The sequence below is a fragment of the Cyprinus carpio genome, chromosome A16 (genome assembly GCF_018340385.1).
Source record: "Cyprinus carpio isolate SPL01 chromosome A16, ASM1834038v1, whole genome shotgun sequence".
NCBI lineage: Eukaryota > Metazoa > Chordata > Actinopteri > Cypriniformes > Cyprinidae > Cyprinus > Cyprinus carpio.
The window spans coordinates 16,395,472-16,409,563 of record NC_056587.1 but is presented as its reverse complement, the minus strand read 5'-3'; the positions used below and the strand labels follow the sequence as shown (position 1 = coordinate 16,409,563).

Below are 14,092 nucleotides of genomic sequence, written 5' to 3'. Positions count from 1 at the left end.
ACAATACTGAAACCTATGTTTCAAAAATGAAGTGAAAACACCAGAAAACAATCAGGCTACAGCCGTGAGGTTCCTAATATATTTCAGTGCTAACAACTTCATAACAGTATTATGCAACATTCCAAAAATGCACATCTTTTGTATTAAGTACTGTATGTACATTTAAAAAGTTTTCACAGCTTTTTCACAACTTAAAGTATAGGTGTTAACTGTGGCCAAGCTGAATTTATAATATGGCCTTAAATTTAGCTCATATTTAGTTATTTTGTATTATTGGGTAATGTGGTATTAGTTGTGTTAAATTTGTGGTGTTTGAAGTGTATATGGCTCTCTCATTGGTTCAGATAACCAGAGGAGGAGGGGGGCGTTGAGGTGACTGCGTTGCCTTGAGACTGGGGGACTGCAACGAGGGAACATTGAAGACAGAGCGCAAGAGACAGGAAAACACGTTTGTGTCTACTTTTGCACAAGCATCTAAAAAAAACATCTACAAAAAACAATTTATTTAACACCTGGCCCACACCGGAGGACCTTTGGAAAACTCACAACCAGACCAGAAACGAGAGAAATGCAGTCTGGGAGGTCGAGCCTACTGTTAATCGGCTATCCGAAAAACCTTACCTTCATGAAGTGAACGAATTCAAACAAGTACAAGTTTTCCTATTCTTTTTTTGAATGTGCAGGTAGGTTTTCAGAAACAGTGGGGTTTTCTATTAGATGAGGAAGCACGTTCTTGTAAAACTATGAGAGATGGCGCGAAAGAAGTCTTCCTCGGATTCTAAGCTACTATTACTTTTCTTTTTTTATGAGTTAGATTTTAGTTTTCTAGAGAATATCAATGTTTTTTCATCTTTGTTGCCTTAATTTCAAGAAACATCTAAGACTTTTTCCTGTTTGAGATTGATGAATGCAGTGAAAATGACCTGACAAAGAAAGGAAATTACCTGTATAAAGCATAGAAAGAAAGAGAGAGGTCTCCTTGAGACGTTTTAAATTATCAGTGGTTACTTTGTGTTTAAAAGAGAGAACAGACAAAAAAAAAAATATTGTGGTCATGATGATGATTAAAGAGAGTTGCATTTTTTAGGAACAGATGAAAAAAATGTTAATCCACTGCATCATGGGAAATGCAGTTTATTGTGTAGTGCAGATCATTTTTAATGGCATTATATTGTTTTTATATCTGCAATAATACTTTTTTTTTATGAGCTTTAAGGTGTTTTTAGCCTGCTTTGCTTGTTTCATTGCGAAAAAAAAAGAAAACTAAATGAGCTTTAAGGTGTTAAATGGCAGTGCAAATCTAAATAGATAAGAGCTTATGGATTAAATCAAAACGAAAAAAGCAAATGTGTGCAAAAAGCAATAGTAATAGGAAATTGTTGACAATTTCTTTAGTCTTTCTTAGCTGTGGATCAAATGCAGCCCGTGGATGGCATATTTTATACCAAAGATTAAGAAACCCCCTCAAGACAGTGGAGTGGATCAATTCTTTCGTTTCTTTTTTCTATTTGAGATTTTTTGGCGTAATCATTTGGTTTCAGAAGTATCCGTTTGACCTTGACGGCCAAATTGGTACTTTAGGGTTTAAACTTCCTTCCACTGTTGCAGAATCTATGTCAATCGTTCAGTTGAGAGGCAGAAAACCACCATCACTGATTCTCATGAGTGTGATCTCCCCACCAGAGAGCGTCAGAGAGCGGCTGAACCATCAATCAGCTCCCGTCTGCCCGGCTGAAAGAACTATACCTCTATCGCTGCACCTTCTCAGTCGCCGACCGACGGTCGGTCGCTATTAAACACGTCGCACATCCGTTCAGTTCGAGCTTTCACACAAAGAAGGCCGTTTTCGTCATTTCAGCTCAACAGGAAGGAATCAAAGCACTCACTAGTGTGTATTTAAACTCTGTGTACAGATCACTACCTCATCTAAAGCAATTTTACCGTGAGGAAACACAGGCGAATGTGTTGCAGGTCATGAAACACAAGCTTTGCTTCAGGGGCACTGAGAAACGTTTGCAATTAGCAGCATTAGCATAACATTTTGTTCTGAGCACTCCCGTCTGTATTTGCAGTCGCGTTGATCGAAATGCCTCATATTATATGCAAGGTTTCCTTAATCAACCAGATGCCATAGGAAATCTCTCGTGAAAATGGAGGTCTTTACTTGAAAAACAAAGGCTCTGTCCCAAAGCCTTTGCTGGTCATGGCCACATTTTGGTGGCATAATTCTAGTTAGTAATCCGTAGTAACCCTAAAATCTCAATCGTGACACATTATGGTCATATGGATGCACAATGACCATCGCAAGATGGCGGATACACATCAACTACGCCATTTGGGACAGAGCCTAAGGTTCCCATCATTATGGGATTCGGTGGTTGCTCAGGTGCCTTGACAGCTCGGAATTAAGGTTAGAAATATCACATGTGACATTTCAACCTTCCATACCTGAAATTTGCTTTCTTTTTATCGGGCTGCCCATTCCAGAGGGGGGAAACTAGCAAACAGAAGAGTAGAAATAGGGAATATTTCATAAATTAAAGGGATAGTCCATCCAAAAATAAAAAATCTGTCAAAATGAAGAACAATGTTAACCAAACATTTTCGGTTCCCATTTACTTGCACTGTATGGACAAAAGATACAATAACAGTCAATGGGACCTGAAACTGTTTGGTTGCCAACATTCTTTAAAATGTTCTCTTTTATATTGCATAGAAGAAATTAAGCCATGTTTGGAACAACATGAGTAAATGTTCATTTTTGGACAGACTATCCCTTTAATATACAAACAAGGCTGCTGTCCTTTATTTACCATGAAGTAGATGTTATTTTGATGCAGTCAGATAGGAAAGCACTACGTCAGCAAAGAGTTTCAGTACACGTGGTGAATTATGGTCTGTCTTTGTTGCCTTCATGGTCATACGGCTCATAAATACTCCTCCTAGTTTTACAGTCGGGTAATTAGAGTTGTCGAGGTGCTCTGGGAATAAATTATCTGTCATTAAGGGGCCGGCGAGAGAGATCAAGATCACTTTATTCCTTTTGAACGTCATCATGGACACTTTGGTCTTTTTTCCTGTTTTCATGACCTCTATACAGCTACGTAATGATCTCAATTAGCCACTAGGGGACAGTATTAAAGCAAAATTGGTGTACTTTATCCTCTGGTGATGACCATTGCAGTGAGATACTGTGTTCACACTGTGGATTAAAGCGATGCCAAGTTCATAATGACCAAGACAGCACTGCTTCAATGAGGACAAGCTAGCTTTTAATTTTTCACCTGTTTAAACAAAAAAGTAAAAAAAGAAAAAAAAAGAAAGAAAAAGAAAAAAGAAAATAAAAAAGTCAGTTTTGTGTCTGTTATCCACTGTCTTTTTGGAGAGTTCTTTTTATCATGTGCTCGCTGCTATCAAGCATTCAGTATTTAAGTGGTCAGGGCCTTGGGAATGGAGAGACAATTCAAGCTGGTATCTCATATGAGAGGTGTATGAAGATGTCATTGCGTTATACACTCTGCAGCCTTCATGCTTTTCATTAAAGAGTGAATAAATGTGTCAGATTAAGCTGAAGGTTTTGCTAACTGTAGGATGGAGTTCTCATCCCAACTGTAATTTAGTAAGCTAAAAACCTTTCATCCACGAAGGTTTTCGCTGGCTAGAAACTCTGCACCCATTCATTGAATGTGAGGTCCAAGCCATGCTTTTTTATCTGTAGGTACATCTGATTGGCTGTCACAGTTGAGGTCATTGAATGACGAATGTTCGTCCATTCATTCGTTGGACTGTCAGGAAACAGCGTACTATGTTCAACCAAATTCAACACAAACTGCAAAACCTCACCTAGACACTAACGTACTGGCAGATGAAATAGAGAAATATTTATGGAAATGTTTTTGTACAGGTGTTGTTGAAATATGAATGCGGAACAGTTTTACGATGCTACAATGATTTCTTGAGTTGCTTCACTTTCTTGCCTCCCATGTGCTTAGAGCTGTGATCCTGAGAGTGTCTGTAGACCAGTGGATGTTAGGTTTAAACTTCTGTTTATTATTATTTTAATTTTTTTTCTTTTGATGAAGCTTTCAATAAAAAAATCTACAAAATCACGCCACTTTTTGATTCTGGTTGAACATTTCTTTTTGTGAGTCTTTTGTTGTAACAGCCAATCAATCTTATAACTTTATTGCAGTCGCTGCACATTTTACCTTGAAAAATTGCACACTCTTTAAAGGGGTCATATGATGCAATTTAAAATTTTCCTTTCTCTTTGGAGTGTTACAAACTCTTGGTGCATAAAGAAGATCTGTAAAGTTGCAAAGACTAAAGTCTCAAATCTAAAGAGATATTCTTTATAAAAGTTAAGACTCATCGACACCCCCCTAAAACGGCTCGTTCTAACTTGCACCCACATATCTACATCAGTATGTGGAAACATTTGCATAATGCTGGCCAGATGTTCACGCAAAGAAAGTTTGTTGTTTGGCCTTCCAAAAGAGGACACTACTAGAAATCATGTTTATATCACGTTTATAATGGGTTTTATGTTTATGTCTCGTCGCTCCGGCCGGACAGGGCATCACAACATGTTAAGGGGCGTAACATTTCCATCACACGCTTGAGGTATTCGGCCAATCACAACGCACTGGATAGTTGGCCAATCAGAGCACACCTCGCTTTTCAGACCGATGAACCTTGTAAAAATTGTAGTGTTTCAGAAGGCAGGGCATAAAGGGAAAACAATAATGTACAATATGTGGAAAATAATGTGTTTTTTGAACCTTAAACCACATAAACACATTGCATTACACCAAATACACCAAATAATGTTCTTTTTAGCAGCATCATATGACCCCTTTAACAGGACCCTAGATGCAATAATAAAATACATATTTCCAAAAATAATTTTAAATCTAGTTAGGGAAATCCTCAGTATGTGGTCCACTTGCAGCCAGTGTTTTCTGCACGCAACAATGAACACGGCCAAGACGTTATGTCCGATTCACTAATTATTCTTTTGAGCTAGTTGGGTCAGATTCATAAAATAGCCCCAATGTCGCTTGTGGGTTAGTGGTTTGAATCAGATCTCACTCAGTGAATCGTTTGGAGCCATTACTGAGTGAATTTACAACTGACTCCTTCACTGAATCGTGAGTCATTTTTCAGGTACATCTGATTCAGGGTTACTATGGTTATCTGTAACTAAAACTACAATCTTTAAAAACATTTTCATTACTCAAAATAAAATAAAAATGAACTGAAATTAAATATAAGAAACTTAAACATTGTGTACGTCAGCTACTTGCCAAGGCAACATTTCTCATTTTAGTTTTCTTTAAATTAAAACTACAAAAAAATACTAATACTAAATACTACTTTAAATATGAAAATAAATTCTACTAAACCAAATTTAATTAAAAAAAATATATATATATTTTTAATATTTAAATGTTTGTTTATATGTTTATAAAAAATAGAAAAATATCATCTTATTTAAAATATTAACAAAACCTGCAATAGTATATCAATGATGAATATTTTAATATTTTTAATACACTGGTCCAATTCAAATTGAAGCTGTAATGTGTAATTTGGGGTTCTAAAATTAGTATTTACTGACTGGTTCTTTATATGACAACATAATTAAATGATACGTATTCACAACATATGTTTGTTGTAAAGAATATATAGATAATATAAAAAATATTATTGGTTATTGTTTAGCATATGCAGTCTTAAAGGATGAATCGACTGTCTGAGAAAGTTAGTTTGGGACTGTAAGCCTGTATCAACACAACATTTGAATATTCTAAAAACACATGCCTAAAAATTCAATCATGGTCATGGTATAGAGCAACAAATAATATATACTAAATACAACTGGAAAACACAAATTAAGGTAAATGTTTAACCATGGTTTTATGTTACTCTTTATGAAAAAGACATGGGCTGTAAATATACAAATGTACAATGTACAGTTAATTGTGCAGTTGAAAACAGTACAAAGGCCATACAGTGTCTTGACAAAAACTACTGTATATATGCTCTGCAGAACAGAAGAAGCAGACAGATCACAGACACTCCACTGGAAAGAACGAGAGGTCGGTGAACTCTGGCCTTCTCTTTAGGGCCTGTAACTATTTGGGACTGTCCTCTGCCCACTCCTTCAACACTGATCGACAGAGGGATTGTTCAGACACACAAGTTACTGTTTCAGTCTTGTGTTGACCTTTCAACCTGGCCACCCCACACCCCACACCCCTAGCCATCCTCCTCTACTGCATACAATACTCATTTTCATATCTGACGATTAGCTACAGTAGAAGAGGGTAGAGACTCTCATGCATGTACATTTTAGGATTTATTCTTTTTTTTTCTGAGCTGGATCGATTTCCTGCCTCATCTGACACACGCTGTATTTTCTTGTTTAATTTGCTGTAGATACATTAAGCTGTTTAAAACATGATTCTGTTCTTTTGCATGCAGTGTTCACGGCTGCCTCCAGAAAAATTATGTTTTTAATATTTATATTTTATTCTAGATCAAATATATGATAGCATATTTGTCAGATTTTATTAGTGATTTTATATTTAAATGCAAAAGATTAAGATTTAAAATTTATTATTTTGACTGATACACTAAAGATTGTTTTGTTTAAATACTCAGTAGCTGATTATGAATTGTTTTTATAATTTTTTAGACATTAATTTATGAATGTTATTTAATTATTGTTTTGATTAAATGTTTTGTACAATATCCTAATGATCATTAGCTTACAACATTAGTAATAGTAAATAGTAATAAGTTTTATTAATCATAAAAAGTTCATGTTCATTCATATTGCGTATTTTTTTAGTCATAACATTTAAAAAGTAAAATATTACATATACATATCTGTAATCTTGCCAAACAGATTGCAAATTTCTGTCTTGTTCTGTCAGCTCGGGCCTGTACTTGCAAGACTAGAAAACTGCTGCCTGGCTGCATTACCAAGACTGACAGTTTTGCTTAAAAGGCACTTTTAACTCTGTAACCAACCTAGTTTCCCCTTTCCCATGGAAAGACTGCTCATGCTCTTGTGCCATTAACACACTTTCCATTGTCTCGTCTTTCTTTTCATCCCATCCTTCCCTGTTCCACACGCCTCACCCGTTCCTTCCTTACTGCCACTGCATCTTTTTCCCCTCTTTTGTCTTGTTCTCAATGTTAATGTTTCATAAGTTGTCTCATGCTGTGCTAGCACTGCCTCCAAACACTCTGAGCTTGCATAATATGAAGCTGGAACTGCTGCCAAAAGGTGTTCAGTCTGTTTCTTTCTCTTTTTCTCCCCCTCCCCAAGACGTAATGGGGAAAACACTGCAAATAATACCAGTTCCAGGGTCAAAGGACACATTGATTCAACTAGTTTAGGGGGTTTGCTCATACACTTTCAAAAATCAAAAGACTTTCACTGGCTTCTCAGCTGAAATGATCAAGTAAAACAAGTTTTCATAGTCCCGCTGCTTATTTCCAGCCAAAACATGCTTTTCCTTTAAATCAGAACCAGATTTCAAAATCACTGGGATATGAAGCAATCCTGCATTCCTCTGGAGTTGAGTTACTGTGTTTTGTAGCAGCTGGTTATTGACGTATTATTTCTTGTAACAACTTTTGTCTCTAACAGAAGTGAGTTATGCCATGGCAACCGTAGTTGTTTCTGTGGCTGCACAGAATAAAAAGCAACATCTTTCACACATCCTGCTTGCCTTATGTTTGTTTATTAAATATTTTGGTTAATTAAAAGGAAATTTTACTTGCTCCAAACCCATAAGACTTTCGTTCATCTTCAGAACACAACGATATGAGGATGAGTAAATGTTGACAGAATTTTAATTTTTGGGTGAATTATCCCTTTAAGGGTGCTGACTTAGGCTTGCATTACTATTGTGCATATTTGAGTCCATTATATAGATTACCACATAAACAGAGCAGAAAATGTGAAAAGACTCTGCAGACTTAATTTCAGTGAGGGTACACATCATTCTACTTCATATTCATTTGCACTTTGCACCTGTTTAGTTTAGTCTAAAAGCTTTGATTTTCCTTCAAAATAAATGTGTATGGGATGGGAGCCGGCAGCTGAGGCTGTTTAGGTTCTGAGCAAATGCTTCTGGAAGTCACAGATACTTCTGAAGGTCTGTGATGTCCTGGATCGGTCAAGCATCACATCTGGAGAGTTTTAGATGACCTGAGCTCTATCCAGCTGGTTGAGCTGTTAATGCAATTACCTGCAGACCAATAACAATGTCTCTTTATGGCAGATAGGTTACGCAGCGGACATTTGACATTCTAAAATGATATTATATTGTTATATAAATTTTTTTTTTTTTTTTTTTTTTTTTAAATCAATAAATTTTTTTCAATAAATTAATGCCTTTATCTAGCAAGGATGCATTAGATTAGTGTTATAATGTTACCAAAAATAAAAATAAAAATCAATTTCAAATAAATGTTGTTCTTTTAAACCTTCTATTCATTAAAGAATCCTGGGGGAGTAAATGTATTCCCCCAGTTTCCACAAAAAATAATTGAATATTATTTTATTATTCTAAATCTAACAGAAATAATGCAATACATTCTAGAAAAATAATAATCTTATAACAATCTAATAAAATCTAATAATTTATGTCAATTTTAAATATAAATTATTTTATAAATACTAATAATATTTTATATATTTTTTTAAATATATACATATTAAATTGTATTAAATTGAAACCATATGGATACATAAATAACATAAATATTACATATAATACTGTAATAAAAGTGAATTCAAGAATATATAATAAAAAATATATAATATTCAAAAGTTTGAGGTCAGTAAATTGTTTTTCTTCAAGAAATTGCTACTTTTATTCAGCTAAATGCAATAAATTGAATTTCTAATGTTACAAACAATTATAATTATTATTTTATTATTATTTTTATTTTTTTAATGGTGTTCATTTGAACTTTCTATTCAAGAATCTTGGTCAGTGTTATCATTGATTGTTTTTGTAGCTGAAATCATGGAACAAAAATAATTATAAAATATTGCAGTACAAAAACTGATGATGCTGAAAGGTGATTGGTTCTTTTAACTAAAGGGCGGGGCTTACATTTAGAGCTGTCGTTTCTCATATTTCATTCATCTGTATGAGTTCCGTTTCCTCTCCTGTGTGTACTCTCTGTCTCTGCAAATAAGTTTGTTATTGGTTTGGATTTTTGTTACAGGTATTGGTTTTGTGCCTTGACGTAACAATATTTTATGATGAAAAGTACATTGTTTTTGTAGTACTGAAAGTGTTTTTCCAGTGTCTCATGCTTTGGTAGCTCTGCTCCATGTCTCCATAACACCAGAGCTATGACGCAGGGTCTCTGCGTTTTTGTAAGTAACAGAGACAGATGGGATGGTGACAAGTTTCATTTTATTATAACAACCTCTAATGCAAACTGACAATCACATACCTCTCAAAGACAACGGATGACACAACAGTCCTCTCAGACTTTGCAGTAAAATCCAAGCCTTCATCGAAGGATCTCATCCCTCATTAGAAAGCGCAGGCCCGTCCTTTTGAAGGACAGATAATTCTTTTTTCAATAATTATTCATTTTTACTTTTAGTAAATTTATATTATATTTTTTAAATATAGCCCTAATATAAATCTTATTTTATAAGTATAATATTGTTTAATATTTGTTTATTTATTATTTGTTAGGTTTATTTGTTTTTTTTTTTTTTTTATATTTGTATTTGTAGTTTTGTTTTTTTATTTATTGGAGACATTATATAAGTTATATTATATTATAGTTATATAAGTTCACAATATTTCTCATGAATTTTTTGTCTCTTATGATCTAGGCTGATATCCTCTTCACTCTTCTTTCAGTCGTTTCCACCAAAGTTTTCCAGAAGCTTTAGTAGGAATATCACACAGACAGTTTTTTTCTCTCTTTTCCATCCCCCCTTTCAAGATATGACGAACTCCACGGCAGAGAGGTTGCCATGGTGTCAGTGCTGACAACAGGCACAAACAGTAGCAATGTGTAATGTGCTGAAGATCCCAGGGCAGCTCAGCAGGGCACTGCACCGACTGCTGGAGACTGAATCCAGGTGGAGAAGCTACACACTAAGTGCACACTGTGCAGGAGTTATCTTTTTCTCCTTACGTTCGCTGCTCATAAAACTGTACGATGTGACCCCAGTGAGATCTTGGGTAAAAGCCAAGGCAGAATGTGTGACTGTTTAACTGCCATTTACATCAGACTGCGTGCTGTACTTCTTAGCTAAGGCTTTATTCAAGATTGACAGTGTTGTCAGAGCATTTTAAGTCAACAGTTAATATCTGATCTTGAAACTGAAATATGAAATAACAAGACTCTGGGTCTGTCCCATGCAACCACACTTGCAGTCTTGGCCACTTGAGAGCATGTGCACAGTGTGCATATAGTTCCACCTATAAATAATGCCAAAGCTCAGTGCTGTTAATGCATACTATATCCACACAGATTTTGAGGAAAATGTTTTATTGAAGTCAAGTATTGAAAATAAAAATTTGTTAATAAAGCTCTGTAAAACTTTACTTGCATTTTTACAACACTATGTGTGTCCCATCGAGTAATCAAACGTTCTGCACACTCTTGTGGTCTCCACATCTACTCGAACACTTTGACCAAATACAGGAAATGCGTCATTTAAGTAGACAAGTGGTCGAGTGCAATGGCTGCATGTGTGCATATTGGGACAGGCCCATTATCTGTGTTGTTATTGTCAAAAACTGAGAATGGTTATTTGAAATAAAGCTGAAATAAAATCGAAATATCAGAGGAAAAACGTATAGTATATAAGTGATACTAAAATAACACTGGACATCATTTTTGTATTTTATATATATATATATGAAAGAAGATCAATTTACTTAAGAAGCAGTACTGCATAAGATTTGTTTGCACTGACAAATTTATTTAATTTGTCTGAAGTATAAACAACTTCCTGCCAAATAATACAAAAAGACAATTATAATCAAGATGCAAAATATGTATCAAGTTTTAATGCAATGTGCAGTGTTGCTTCTCAAGCATATTAATTATGTTTTTATGATTAGTAAGTATTTACTTGCAACAAGTCAGAGAAGACTGAAAGGATGTCAAGACCAGTTTTGCCCTTTTCACAACAAGAAATCACATGAAATGGCTGCAAAGATTCCACTGTACTTATCTTTAGACGACAAATATTTTTCTGCTGATCTGAGATCAGTAGTTACCACTGAGATCCAGGACCTCCTGAGAGAGGAGTGTCTATTTTCCAGACAGGTTAGGTCAGCGGTGGGTGGATAGTGAATCAGAGACATATGGGTGATGGTAAAGAATGGGTGAATTATAGCTTCTTTCAAAGCCCTGTTTGTTTTCCTGTGGAGCAGGATGGGGCATTACCTCATCCTTGTGTATTAACTGCACACGGGTCACTGCTGCGCTGTGTGTGTGTGTGTGTGTGTGTGTGTGTGTGTGTGTGTGTGTGTGTGTGTGTGTGTGTGTGTGTGTGTGTGTGTGTGTGTGTGTGTGTGTATGAGCACTGGTACGAGTACACGTTTGCTGTTAGGGCATTCCATCGGCTTTCAGCATGTTACAGATTATCTCTGCAAAGATGTAAGGGTCTAATGGGAACAGGGTTTGGGAAGCTTGCTAATAAGCTGACTGATAAATGAAATGTTACATTGAGCCCACAGACATGTTGAATATTGGCTAAAGCCTGCTGACCACTTCCATCTTCTGTGGTATGTAATAACCCAGACTCATCGTGGACACTGGCCTGTTAGATCAGGGCCATGTGTCTCACACACAATACGACAATATTTCCAGAGTTTAGTCAAGTTTATCAGTATTAATATTTTGATAAATGTTAAAAATACTTCTATATAATATGAATTTAATCCGTAGGTACTAAATTCGTAATGTTGTCATTGTCATGTGGACTACCGGCGGCAGTTGTGTCACATCATTGCCATTCAGAAATCCTCCCCTGTGGCCTCATGGGATAGTAAAGTGTCCACTGGATGCACACAAAATAGTAGGTCATCCAGGAATTTTTGCCTACTGTTTATGAATACTGTAAACATATCTGCTCTGTTCACATGCTGTTTTTCGCCCACTATATAGTAGGGAAGTATGTGATTTCGGATACAGCCATGGACTTATAAAGTATATAAAATTAAAATTACTATTTTACTAAAAATATGTAGTACTTAAGTATAATTCAGATATTAAATATTGTATTTAAATATTACATAATATTGTCATCTAGACGTGCACTTGCATATACATGCTAAGCTAATATAATATAATATTAATAAAATCAAATATATATTTGAAAATATATAATAATATTATTATCTTGAAACATTGTCTCATTGTAAGCCTAGACCCTGGGTTCCAGATTAGCCCTGCTTTTACTCTGTCCTTTAGGATTGCAGTGTTGGGACATCTGAGGGGCCCTTTTCTCTGGCTATGTTTTAGTTGTAGTGGAAGCCAGGCACATCTGGACCCAATTAGGCCTATAATGTCACATGGACCATCAGATCATTGTCTCTACTTCATTCGGCTCTGAGCTCCACCAACTCCAATGTCCCCACCTCCAGCATTTAAGCACTTAGCAGTTATTAGTGTTAATCACACATACTCAAAAACATGTTTTACTCAGTAAGATCATGCCTTAGGTTGAGTCTTCAAAATGTAATGGCTGGAGAAAAACAACATGAAAAGTAAGTGTGACTCCTAACTTCTGTTACACAACCTTAAACATTGTTTAAGGAAGCAATGAAACATTTTCCATATTGTCCTGTTATTAATTTATATGATTAACTACAGTTAGTAAGTATATAGGTAGTCATGTAGCATGCACTTTTATACACACAAAAGTGAAGTGCATCAGCTAATCACATATTCTCTTACTCTTTTTGCTTTCATAAATATTTGTTCATAAAAATATTATATTTATATGTATATCTAGCGCTGACACTGCAAATTTAGGATCAGATGCCATTATATTATATACTGCATTACTCTATATGAAAGTGCTAAATTTGATCTTAAATCTATAATCTTGCTCACATAGAACCAGCTGTGCATGCAGAGGTTGTTTCAGGCCTCAGGGTCTCTCCAGCATGTATTCACTTAGCTGTGTACACATAACACTCTCAATGGTCCCAGCCTGCCAAACCTGATTTTGTCACTATCTCTCTGCCCCCGCTGAGAGTGATGTTTTCCAACAGGAAAAAAAAACTCAATTAGCAGGCTGAGTCTCCAGGACAACCGCAGAAGGCACCTGATCATTAAGAACTGACACTAATTAAAGCAGATTTGTCTTCCTAAATTAAGCTGGAGATTTGGTCTCACCTCAGCTTTGTGACTTGAAATTTAAAGGTCAGAGGTTAGCGCTCTGGTTGGAAAAAGGATTTCAGACTTCCCATTTCTTGGTTTTGCACAATCTCTCTCTCTCAAACAATTTTCTTTATTTTACTACCTTTCCGGTGTAAAAGGAATTCACATCTGCCCATGTAGCTGTTATGTTACACTCTAAACATGCATACAGTCTAGACTGCGGTGGTTGCGCCTGTTCGAGAAAGACTAATAAAAACAGGTTTGGAGAGTTCTGGTTTACATTTTAGTCAATTCCCCATGTGCTGGCCTTGCAAGTTCAGCACAAACACACATTTTTTGTGTTTGTGTTGCTCAGCCGTTACTCAAGTTCAGAGACTTTCATGGTTGTCAGGTTGTTGCTATGCATTTGCTAAGGTGTGCTGGTCGTCCAGATGCACTGGGAATTGTCATTGACTTTCACTTAATTTGTCTTTCCAGCGACAGTCTGTTTGTGCATTAATGGTGTGGATTTTTTAGCAAGTTGCAAGCACACTCCAGTAGGTGGCGACAGGCGAGGGAGTCATTAAACCTTTGCTGTTATCATAGATATGCATACTTAGATATCTAGTTATGGGAGAGTCACTGAATCATTCACTCAAACAGTTTGTTAAAAAAAAAAATACTGATTAATTCATTAACTAAAAAAAAAAATGGT

The 14,092-nt window shown here is 35.7% G+C and overlaps 1 protein-coding gene across 5 annotated transcripts in view; it reads left to right on the top strand.

Annotated features, from left to right (window-relative positions):
- Nucleotides 1–1,175, top strand: part of LOC109105379 (RNA-binding motif, single-stranded-interacting protein 3) — a 146,454-nt gene extending 145,279 nt beyond the window's left edge. For all 5 annotated transcript variants that reach the window (XM_042772964.1, XM_042772962.1, XM_042772963.1 and 2 more), the window contains one exon: nt 345–1,175. In XM_042772964.1, coding sequence (XP_042628898.1) covers nt 345–348 — 4 coding nt within the window. In that variant the 3' untranslated portion in view covers nt 349–1,175. The remainder of the gene's footprint in view (nt 1–344) is intronic.
- Nucleotides 1,176–14,092: the final 12,917 nt, after the last annotated feature.